A 12,593-nucleotide genomic window follows, 5' to 3' on the forward strand; every position below is an offset into this window, starting at 1 on the left:
CATCTATCAGTCCAGTAGTCTATAACCCCCTGCATCTATCAGTCCAGTAGTCTATAACCCCCTGCATCTATCAGTCCAGTAGTCTATAACCCCCTGCATCTATCAGTCCAGTAGTCTATAACTCCGACCTGATCATCGTCCAGTATCTATAACCCCCCTCCGCATCTATCAGTCCAGTAGTCTAACAAACCCCCTCGACTATCATCCAGTAAGTTCTATAACCCCCTCTCATCTCTATCAGTCAGTAGTCTATAACCGCCTCCTGCATCTATGCAGTCCAGAGTAGTCTATAAGCCCCCTGGCATCTATCAGTCCAGTAGTCTATAACCCCTGCATCTATCAGTCCAGTAGTCTATAACCCCCTGCCTCTTGCAGTCCAGTAGTCTATAACCCCCCCTGCATCTATCAGTCCAGTAGTCTATAACCCCCCTGCATCTATCAGTCCAGTAGTCTATACCCCCTGCATTATCAGTCAGTAGTCTATAACCCCCTGGCATCTATCAGTCCAGTAGTCTATAACCCCCTCTGCATCTATCAGTCCAGTAGTCTATAACCCCTGATCTATCAGTCCAGTAGTCTATACCCCTGCTCTATCAGTCCAGTAGTCTATAACCCCCCTGCATCTATCAGTCCATAGTCTATAACCCTCCTGCATCTATCAGTCCAGTAGTCTATACCGCCCCCCCTGCATCTATCAGTCCAGTAGTCTATAACCCCCTCCGCATCTATCAGTCAGTAGTCTATAACCGCCCCCCTGCATCTATCAGTCCAGTAGTCTATAACCGCCCCTCCTGCATTATCAGTCAGTATTCTATAACGCCTGCATCTATCAGTCCGTAGTCTATAACCTCCTGCATCTATCAGTCCAGTAGTCTATAATCCGCCCTCTGCATCTATCAGTTCAGTAGTCTATAACGCCCCTGCATCTATCAGTCCAGTAGTCTATAACCTCCTGCATCTATCAGTCAGTAGTCTATAACCTCCTGCATCTATCAGTCCAGTAGTCTATAACCTCCTGCATCTATCAGTCCAGTAGTCTATAACCCCCCCTGCATCTATCAGTCCAGTAGTCTATAACCCTCCTGCATCTATCAGTCCAGTAGTCTATAACCCTCCCTGCATCTATCAGTCCAGTAGTCTATACCACCTCCCCTGCATCTATCAGTCAGTAGTCTATAACCCCTGCATCTATCAGTCCAGGTGTCTATACCCGCCCCCTCTTGCATTATCAGTCCAGTAGTCTATACCCCTCCTGCATCTATCAGTCCAGTAGTCTATACCCTCTGCATCTATCAGTCCAGTAGTCTATAACCCCTGCATCTATCAGTCCAGTAGTCTATAACCCCCCTCTGCATCTATAGTCATATCTATAACCCTCCTGCATCTATCAGTCAGTAGTCTATAACCCCTCCTGCATCTATCAGTCCAGTAGTCTATAACCCTCCTGCATCTATCAGTCCAGTAGTCTATAACCCTCTGCATCTATCAGTCCAGTAGTCTATAACTCCCTGCATCTATCAGTCCAGTAGTCTATAACCCCCCTGCATCTATCAGTCCAGTAGTCTATAACCCCCTGCATCTATCAGTCCAGTAGTCTATAACCCCCTGCATCTATCAGTCCAGTAGTCTATAACCCCTGCATCTATCAGTCCGTAGTCTATACCCCCTGCATCTATCAGTCCAGTAGTCTATAACCTCCTGCATCTATCAGTCCAGTAGTCTATAACCCCCCTGCATCTATCAGTCCAGTAGTCTATAACCTCCTGCATTATCAGTCCAGTAGTCTATACCCTCCCTGCATCTATTGTCCAGTAGTCTATACCCCCCCCCCGCCTGCATCTATCAGTCCAGTAGTCTTATAACCCCCCTCCTGCATCTATCAGTCAGATAGTCTATAACCCCCCTTTCATCTATCAGTCCAGTAGTCTATAACCCCCCCTCTTGCATCTATCAGTCCAGTAGTCTATAACTCCTGATCTTCATTCATGTTCTATAACTCCCTGCATCTATCAGTCCAGTAGTCCTATAACCTCCTGCATCTATCAGTCCAGTAGTCTATAACCCCCTGCTATCTATCCATCCAGCGTTGTCTATACCCCCTGCATCTATCAGTCCAGTAGTCTATAACTCCCTCCGTGCCCCGCCGGCCCCTGGCCCCACTCCCTAGCCCCCCACCCTCCCGGCTGTTCTCCGGTCAACCCCTAAGCCGCCCCTCCACCCCTCACCTCCACGCCCTCTCCCGTCACCCCCGCCCCTCCCTCTCTATGATCGCGGTGCTGCTTCGCGGCCCCCTCCCCGGCCTTCCTGTCTCGTGACGCCGGACCGTCCTCTTACCGACTCAGCGTTCTCCGCCGGGCTGCATCTATCCGTCCAGTAGTCTATAAACCCTCTGCATCTATAGTCAGGTAGTCTATAACCCCCTGCATCTATCAGTCCAGTAGTCTATAACCCCCTCCTGCATCTATCAGTCCAGTAGTCTATAACCCCCTCCTGCATCTAGAGAAGATAAAGGTAAAATTATGTCTAAAAATACATGATGGCCATTGCTTCATTGCCCTTTACGGAGCACCCCCTATAGCCGTGTCATGTGAGCGATGACAGCAGTGGTTGTTAAATCAAGGTGGACTGGTCTGGAGCCCTTCCACCTACCAGTGTTATTGAACTGAGAAACAAGTCGTTATAGCTGACGTGGCTGCAAATTCCTATTGCTGAGGGAGTGTCTGTCTGCCTGAACAAATACCTCCWAGGCTTTTCCCAGACAGACAAAAACAATCCGGTCAGAGAACGTCTTCGACGCTGCGGTCGGCTGAGTTGAATGAGAAACACAGCTCTATTTTGGTGCCAATGTCTTCCATGACGAAGCAGCGCTGACTTGATCTCATTGGTTGAACTAGGCCTATGTGAGTCAGTGTGATCTGTCTATCTGGCCTCCTTCAGAGTCTTTTGAGATGCTAAGGAAAGGGTCCTGCCAAATACGAGTSCGCCCCGACCGTGTGAAACAAAAACAGGACATGCGGTTTTTGGGGGCTATCAAAGCTGTGTAGGAGACTAGTTGATTCTTTGAATCTGGTGTGACTCTCTAGTCTGGACAGTCTCACCCATAGTTCAGGGATTACAGCTTCAGAAGGAGACAACTGGGCCCCAAACTACTATGGGTGGAATGCATGGAAAAGGCATAAGCAGTCAACCTGCAAACCTATCCTCCCGAAATAGTGTGTTAACGGTTTAGTGTACTTCTGCGAGCACAAATTTGTAAGAGAGTGAATGTGTTTTTTTATGACACTGCACGTACAGATTTCCATACATCTACAGAATACGTTGTACTTTACTCTGTAGGTAGGCCTACAGTATGTCTGTCTGTCATACAACTGGGCCTTCTTAGTCAATCCATTAAGTAGAGATCACATTTACAACCTCTCCACTCTGTGCTAWTTAGAATGTAGTAATCACAGTTAACCTCAGTTGTAGGCTTTTTTGTCTTGGCAGGGTGGCACAGTGCGTGGGCAGAGCCAGCAGTGGCCGTCTGGTGCCAAACTGGCTGGCTGATTTTTAAATAAGGAGCTGGCTGGTTGATAGACACGCCACAGTCCCATTAATCATTGTCCTGATCTTAACGTGTGTGTGCGTGTGCGGATGCATGTCTATTAGGGGTGTAATGGTACAGGTATTTGTACCGAACCACATAGCCGCAGGAAGTAGGGGTGCTGAGGGGTGCCGCACAGGTCACTCCCTGATGAATCGAAATTAAAACTCCTCAAACATGTTGACACATTTGCACCGAAATCACCCCAGTATTCCTACCACCGTATCGGAGTTTACATCCTGACTTCGTAGAGCTCTGACACTCGACTTACTCCCACAGGACACACCTGTCCCTGGGACATCTGCTCCGGATGACTCATACAGTAGTGATGATGTATTTAACATGCACAGCTGGGAGCCAGCAAACACAGAGCGTGACCTCATCATCACGGGCCTATGTCCTGTCTACTATTGTATTCCTTTCACCGGCAAACGCTGTGCCTTGGGACTGATGAAGTCACAGTGTGTGTACTGTGTAGTATCACTGTTTGGATGAGGAGATCATCTGATTTTAGATGAGATCACTGGTTGGTAGGAGTTGGTTGCCACCTCACTGGAGTCGGCTAATTGGGATCCTAATAAATCAAATCACTAATAGTTGTTCACTAACCTGTTCATGAACAGTAGCTTTTGACTTTTTAATGAGAGATGTCATTTCCAATTGAGTGCCCTACGATTTGAATTCTCTCCCCCTAGTTTGCACGTTGTTGTTTTGAAAGGAGGTTGAAGGGATGTAGGGAGACAGACAGTTGCTTCTCGTCATGAGCATCATGTCAGAGACTATTTCCGATATGAGTCCTGAAGCCAATGTTTGTGCTGCTCTCTGTCTGTCTGTCCGTCTATTTTTAATCTACTGTATGTCTACCATATGTTAATTTAACTGTAGGAGGAGAACATATTTTATTTGTATCCATGCAGTTTTTATGGTTTCACCAGGGTCACAACGTTCACAAACATTATTTTCTGTAATGTTGAATATTTTACATCACAACAAAGCATCTCTGAACATTATTTAGGGAATCATGGAGTCATGTATCTATAGAACAATGTTCAGAATGCTGAGCTCTCCTTAACACGACCCTGGATGGTTCGATAGTCCAAACATGCTCCCTCTGATATATATTCCTGCTGTAAAGATTTGTTATTGCTTTGCTACTTTGAAAGTTCCCATTCATTTGACAATGTGTACCCCTGTTTCTCCCTCTGTCCCCCAGATCGTGTGGGTGTCCCACTGAGCAGCAGCCATCATGGCTCTGGTTCGGGCTCTGTCCATCCCTGCTGAGTGCCACCACACCCCCAGCCTCAGCGGAACCCCCCGCCACCGCCCCTCTGCCCCCCACACACCCCCCAACCTCCCCTCCACCTCCCAGGAGGCTATGGGCTCCGTCAGCAGCCTTATCGCCCAGCGCCCCGGCCCGGCCCACCTGGTGCGTCACTACCGGCCCGTTGATGTTGTCCCCGAGCCGGGCGCCACCAGGCTCCACAGAACCACGTTGGGCGCCACTTCCTGCCTGGCCTCCTTTGACACATCTCAGGATCCACTGCTCAGCCTCACTCCGCCTGGCAACAGGAAGCCTTTGATGGTGATTGGCTCCAGTAAGGACAGCGGGACCAATGGGAATTACTCGTATCTGAACCAGGACTATGTGGGAGACTGGAATGACAACACTGTGGTTCATGGAAGCCCTGGGACCGGGATTGACACAGGGGAGGCCAAGGATCGGCAGCTTGGGAACCTCAACGGGAACGTGGAAGAACCCCCTCCCAAACTGGTCCCCGTGTCAGGGAAGCTGGAGAAGGTGAGTGTGGCCCTGTCCAGGCTATATGGAACAGCCATTCAGTCTCTTTGAAGTAGATCAATCCACTCTCACAATAACACGATTAGGAGAAATGAATCAAACATTGAATATACATTATTTACAACCTCTTACCCAACAAACCATTTGGTCTTTCCCTCTCACCTCTCAGAACATGGAGAAAACAGTGATCCGGCCCACTGCCTTCAAACCCGTCGTCCCCAAGAGTCACAACTCCATGCAGTTCCTTTCCCCTCGCCGCGACAGGGCCAGTCTATCAGACTGCCAGAACAACCTCAACCTGTTGTCACCTGGTAGCCAGATGGACACCATGCCGCCCTGCTCGGAGAATCGAAACTCCTACAGCGGCGGGCGCCACACGGGCGGGGGCAGCCAGACCTGCTCCATGTCTGACTCGGGACGGAATTCCCTGACGAGCCTGCCCCCCTATGGCAGCATCCCCTACATCCTGGCGCCCGCAGACTACCCGCCTGGCAGTGCCCACCTGGAGCCCACGAAGACCGCACACGGGCACTCCAACTCGGACAGTGGGTGCTCCTCGTCCAGTAAGAGCACAGGGTCGGTGAGCGGACGTGGCCAGCCCCTGTCGGACAGCGGGTCGAGCGAGCGCTCGCCAGCCCCTGTGGAGGGGGGGTACGAGGGGGTAGTGAGGGACCTGGAGGATAAGCTGAGGGAGAGAGACGTGGAGCTGCAGCAGCTCCGAGACAACCTGGACGAGAACGAAGTGGCTATATGCCAGGTACGTGGTGGGGTAGATGGACAAAAGAGCATTGGACACATTATCTTGTCATATATTCTGAAACGCATGAAGACACCAAGCCCCTCTCTCTCTCTCACACCATGTACCATCACACACACAATGACAAATGCCATGACTTATTGGGACACTAAAACCATTACAATCACCACACGATGCCACCCTCACCTACCCAACCCGTGTCTTCTCTCTTTCCCCAGGTTTATGAGGAGAAGCAGAAGCGCTGTGAGCTGGAGCTGGAGGAGTTGCGTCAGAGCTGTGCCACACGGATGCAGACCCAGTCCCAGAAGGCCCAGCGTGCCCAGCAGGTGCTCCAGCTGCAGGTCTTCCAGCTGCAACAGGAGAAGAAGAAGCTCCAGGAGGACTTCGGCCAGCTGCTGCAGGAGAGGGAGAAGCTGGAGGAGCGCTGTACCTCCTACGAGCACGAGAAGATTCAGTTAGGGTCCAGGCTGGAGGAGACCAAGTGGGAGGTGAGATGGACCCTCACTGTTTGTGGCCCCATTCCAAATCCACCCCTAGTCTAGTCCCTACCTAGGTCTTCGGCACTTCTGTAGATCTTGTTGATGAAGTGGCTGAGGGTCTGCCCCAATGCTAGCAGTATGTGTCTACTCTGGTATAGACAATAAAGACAGTGAATTTTACACAATCCATGAATGCTACTGTAACTCCTTTTGAGTAATTGTTGTCACAGTCGGACAGGCAATTTTAAATGAAATGATTCAGTACAATGGGGGTACTGATAGTGTAGTATAAATGGTACCCTCAGTAATATGCTTCCCCAGGCATGTTTGGCAGGCTAGAGCCTGGCACGGTGTCCCACCGTCATCAATCACACTGTAACAAAGACACCAAGCTCCCCGCTCTCTCTCTCATATATTCCCTCATACACCGAGTGTACAAAACATTAGGAACACTTTCCTATTATTGAGCTGTACCCCCCTTTTTCCCTCAGAACAGCCTCAATATGTAGGGGCATGGACTCTACAAGGTGTCAAAAGTGTTCCACAGGGATGCGGGCCCATGTTGACTCCAATGCTTCCTACAGTTGTGTCAAGTTGGCTGGATGTCTTTTGTGTGGTGAACCATTCTTGATACACGTGGGAAACTGTTGAGCATGAAGTGAAGAACACAGCAGCGTTGCAGTTCTTGACACACTCAAATTGGTGCGCCTGGCACCTACTACCATACCCCGTTCCAAAGCACTTCAATCTTCACCCTCTTAATGGCACACATACGSAATCCAAGGCTTAAAGATCCTTCTTTTAACCTGTCTCCTCCCCTTCATCTACACTGATTTGAAGTGGATTTAACAAGTTACATCAATAAGGGTTCTTGGCTTTTTCCTGGATTCACCTGGTCAGTCTAAGTCATGGAAAGACTTACTAATGTTTTGTACACTCAGTGTATGAGGGAATATATTCCAATGTTTACACAGTATACAGTGCATTTGGAAAGTATTCAGACCCCTTGACTTTTTCCACATTTTGTTACGTTACAGCCTTATTCTAAAAAGTTTTTGTAATCGTTTTTTTCCTTCATCAATCTACACACAATACCCCATAATGACAAAGTAAAAACAGGTTTTTAGATTTTTTTTACAAATGTGTGTGTATATATATATATATATCACATTTACATAAGTATTCAGACCCTTTACTCAGTACTTTGTTGAAGCACCTTTGGCAGCGATTACAGCTTCGAGTCTTCTTGGGTATGACGATACAGGCTTGGCATACCTGTATTTGGGTAGTTTCTCCCATTCTTCTCTACAGATCCTCTCAAGCTCTGTCAGGTTGGATGGGGAGCGTCACTGCACAGCTATTTTCAGGTCTCTCCAGAGATGTTCGATTGGGTTCAAGTCCGGGCTCTGGCTGGGCCACTACAGGACATTCAGAGACTTGTCCCGAAGCCACTCCTGCATGGTCTTGGCTGTGTGCTTAAAGTCGTTGTCCTGTTGGAAGGTGAACCTTCGCCCTAGTCTGAGGTCCTGAGTGCTCTGGAGCAGATTTTCATCAAGGATCTCTCTGTACTTTAGTCCGTTCATCTTTCCCTTGATCCTGACTAGTCTCCCAGTCCCTGCTGCTGAAAAACATCACCACAACATGATGCTGCCACCACCATGCTTCACCGTAGGGATGGTGCCAGGTTTCCTCCAGACGTGACGCTTAGCATTCAGGCTAAAGAGTGTAATCTTGGTTTCATCAGATCAGAGAATCTTGTTTCTCATGGTATGAGAGTCTTTTAGGTGCCTTTTGGCAAACTTCAAGCGGGCTTTCATGTGCCTTTTACTGAGGAGTGGTTCTGTCTGACCACTCTACCATAAAGGCCTGATTGGTGGAGTACTGCAGAGATGGCTGTCCTTCGACAATGTTCTCCCATCTCCACAGAGGAACTCTGCAGCTCTATCAGAGTGACCATCGGGTTCTTGGTCACCTCCCTGACCAAGGTCCTTCTCCCCCGATTACTCAGTTTGGACGGTTTGCCAGCTCTATGAAGATTCTTGGTGGTTCTAAACTTCTTCAATTTAAGAATGATGGAGGCCACTGTGCTCTTGGGGACCTTCTATGCTGCAGAAATGTTTTGGTACCCTTCCCCAGGTCTGTGCCTTGACACAATCCTGTCCCCGAGCTCTACGGACAATTCCTTCGACCTCACGGCTTGGTTTTTGCTCTGTCATGCACTTTCGACTGTGGGACTTTATATAGACAGAACTTTATATTTCCAAATTATATCCAATCAATTGAATTTACCACAGGTGGACTCCAATCAAGTTGTAGAAACATCAAGGATGATCAATGGAAACAGGATGCACCTGAGCTCAATTTTAAGTCTCATAGCAAAGGGTCTGAATACTTAAGTCAATAATTCTAAAAACCTGTTTTCACTTTGTCATTATGGGGTATTGTGTGTATATTGTTATATTTAATACATTTTAGAATAAGGCTGTAAAGTAACAAAATGTGGAAAAAGTCAAGGGGTCTGAATACTTTTCATATTCCCAGGTTTTTGTGGTGTGATTCCTCTATATGACACCAGTTGTGTTTCATCCAGGTGTGTCAGAAGTCTGGGGAGATCTCCCTGCTGAAGCAGCAGATGAAAGATGTCCAGGGGGAGCTGGCTCAGCGCATGGGGGAGATCGTCTCGCTGCGTGGACAGCTTCGGGACTCCCGTGGCGAGCTCACCACCAGCCAGAGCCTGCTGCAAGAGGCCACCACTGCCGGCCACACGCACACCATGGAACTGGAGGTATGCCAGAACGAGCTGCAGCGCCGCAAGAGTGAGGCCCAGCTCCTACGCCAGAAGGTGGGCCGACTGGAGGAGGAGGCGGCCCGCCTCCGTGCTTCCGCCACCGATCAGACAAGCCTCCAGAGCCCCGCCCACAATGGTGGTGGAGGCAGGCAGTGCCAGGCCTTCCCAGAGGGGGAGGAGCCACGCTTGTTGACCTATGAGAGCAACGAGGACAGGGCCTATGAGAGCGAGGCCCTCCAGAGCCTCCGGCTGCAGATGAACGGTCTGAGGGCGGAGTTAGTCACAGAACGCCAGCGGGGAGAGGAGCAGGCGTGTAGCTTTGAGGAGGAGCACAGGGTCTGGCAGGAGGAAAAGGACAAGGTGATACAGTATCAGAAGCAGCTGCAGCAGAACTACGTGGGGATGTACCGGAGGAACCGGGCGCTGGAGCGCATGCTGCGCAAGCTCAGTCTAGAACTGGAGACCCGGGATGAGCTGGAGGAGCAGGATGAAGGCAGCGGCAACGAGATCAACTTTGATGAGATCACCGCTACTGAGATCTGACACCACCACTCCTCCGTCTCTCTGTCAGCCAATATACATCTGATCCCCTAGGAGTGTCTATAGGAATCCAGATAGCCGCTATAATGACTTAGTAGGTCAGGATCCTTCCTTATGGTTCCTTCAGGGTCTCTACAGTATGTAGTAGTCTGTCTATAGTTGGTCTACTCTCCGTACGTTCCTGCTTTTCCACGCCGTCTCACTGTCTCATTAGTATGGTTGACTCCCACTGGCTAATGTCGATACACACACATACACGAAAGAATGCATACACACACACACACACACTTCTGTCACTCACAGACATGGTGATCTGATGTGGCTGAATGAGAGTTCACTAACCGGGAGAGTGATTCTGAAGTCGGTTGAGTCTCGTACAGCGTGGAGGGAATACATCCATTTTTTTTAAAAGAAGCTATTCCTAGAATTACTCACTGAACATCATGTAAACACATAGGGAGGCTCGGCTCTCTTCCTAGGAATTTGTACTTGGGTGGCCATGTGTTCTTGGTAGGCAGAGCTTGATAACACTAGTGTTCTTCAGCATGTTCTCAGATACTACAGGGTCAATGGCAAAAAAAAGGGAACCGCTTCAATGTTACCATTACCAAAAGCCTCCTCATTCCACGTGACACATTTAAGTATCTAAATATGGACCTTAGTGGTCTTGAATGTCTGTATCTATACAGTATCTCGAGCTAGAAAACCAGACACCGTGGAAATTCAAGGTAAAAGTCACTAAAGCACACTCAGATATGCTTTCTATTAATTGTGAAGAGAATCTACTTTAACTTTGATCTCCCTTCACCGAAGTACAAAAGCACGGATGGGTGAATCTCTATGGATCTTTGTGTTTCTCTGTCAATATTTGTATGCTGCACTGGCTGTTTGTGAAGGTGCTTTTTGTACAGGCTGTGAGAGGAGACATGCACTAAGTGAGCGATGTTTCGGGCTCTATTCAATCCAAATTGCGGAAGTTTCGCGTTTGAGTAATTTAAATTTAAAGGCAATGTTCCCGCGTTAGCAGCGACAGCATTCACAGTAACCGCTGTGTATGTCGGATCAATCGAAAATGACCTTTACATTTCGATCGGGCAATCTCTACCGCTTCAGTGACACAGATTTAATAGAGCCCGTCGTCTTTTATCAAGTTAAATTAGACTGGCCATGATAAGGACTTATCTTTTCATCAACTTCTGTATAAAAAAAACACACCCATTTACAAGAGGATGACACTTAAATGTCCCTTATCACTGTTAACCCTTCATTGTAGATATCCTTAATACTGACATCGTATATGGTGAAATATAATAGATTTCTTAGAGATATTATCTATTTCAAAATAAACATAGTCACTGTGACCAACGCAATGTCACATGTCCTGTTGGTTCCTTACAGTACCATGTCTGCATATTGGTGTATGTGTGAATGCTACTCATGGTTCTACAGTAAAWWTTTTTTACATTAAATGTATATTTTCATGCTGTAAATTTCTTGTATCAACTGACTGTTTTTAATAAAACGAACGATAAAACGAATAGCTGCTTTTCAAATGGATTACTGATGGTTGGCTCTAAACTTCATTTTATGACAAACTGTTACATAATTTAATCAAACAGTTGTAATTATCATAAAGCATGTATTGAATGGTTGATTCTATTAGGTTCAGACAAGGAACATCAAGCCACAGAAGTAAAAAATGATCAGATACTCTTATTTTTTTATGTTAAGCCCTGTTTATACACGTACATTGTGATAACATGTCACTCTCCTCCTGTATCTAGATTGTGTAGCCTGTTTACACACTTCTCTTGACGCCAAGAATTTGAGAAACTTAGGGCATGTTTACAACTGATATCAACATGTTCATGACTGACAGGTGGATGTGATCTAAGCCTGCCATCTTCTGGTCACTAGCAGCACCTCCCAACCACCTCTCCACACTGGCTCAGACAAACAACCATTAGTTCACTTCACAGGGGACCTGGAAGGACCTCAAATTAGTTTGCATAAATTAGCCGGTGTTAATGATTTAAGTATAATTCTAAGACATGTCTATACATAGATGTGTATATTTATTTAGCATAATTTACAAAAGTGGCTGTGATAAATAACACAACATAACAACTAATGTAAAAGGAACAAAAATTTGTGTGAACTGGTCTACTGTTGGCTCAGAGTGGCTTGATGCTTTAGGTCTTGGAACTCCAAACCAAACCCCATTTTTCTGTGAAGTGAGTCAGTCTTTAGTCAAGGGACTACAACATTAGGGGGTAGGTCAGCTTTAATATTGCAGATAGAGTGTGGCTGCCATCAATGTAATTGTCTGCATCATTTCCAATCCCCCATAAAGTACCAGTCCAAAGTTTGGACACACCTACTCATTCCAGGGTTTTTCTTTATTTGTACTATTTTTTACATTGTAGAATAATAGTGAAGACATCAAAACTATGAACACTTTTTTTGGTTACTACATGATTCCTTATGTGTTATTTCATAGTTGTGATGTCTTCACTATCACTATTTACCCCAAAAATGTTTTTTTTTTGTAGGGTTTTTAGATAAACGCCGAAAATAAGGTCTGAGGTTAACACTGGCTTAGGAGATCTAAGTTTTGTTCTATGAAAAAAAGAACAGGGAGACCGGAC

General features: G+C 47.2%; 1 protein-coding gene across 2 annotated transcripts in view; it reads left to right on the forward strand.

Moving 5' to 3' along the window:
- Positions 1 to 11,483, forward strand: part of LOC112080581 (leucine zipper putative tumor suppressor 2 homolog) — a 45,045-nt gene extending 33,562 nt beyond the window's left edge. For both annotated transcript variants that reach the window (XM_024146383.2, XM_024146384.2), the window contains 4 exons: positions 4,797 to 5,381; positions 5,551 to 6,138; positions 6,357 to 6,626; positions 9,208 to 11,483. In XM_024146383.2, the coding sequence (XP_024002151.1) occupies positions 4,830 to 5,381; positions 5,551 to 6,138; positions 6,357 to 6,626; positions 9,208 to 9,948 (2,151 nt within the window). In that variant the 5' untranslated portion in view covers positions 4,797 to 4,829 and the 3' untranslated portion in view covers positions 9,949 to 11,483. The remainder of the gene's footprint in view (positions 1 to 4,796; positions 5,382 to 5,550; positions 6,139 to 6,356; positions 6,627 to 9,207) is intronic.
- Positions 11,484 to 12,593: the final 1,110 nt, after the last annotated feature.

This window comes from Salvelinus sp. IW2-2015, unplaced genomic scaffold, assembly GCF_002910315.2.
Source record: "Salvelinus sp. IW2-2015 unplaced genomic scaffold, ASM291031v2 Un_scaffold16384, whole genome shotgun sequence".
NCBI lineage: Eukaryota > Metazoa > Chordata > Actinopteri > Salmoniformes > Salmonidae > Salvelinus > Salvelinus sp. IW2-2015.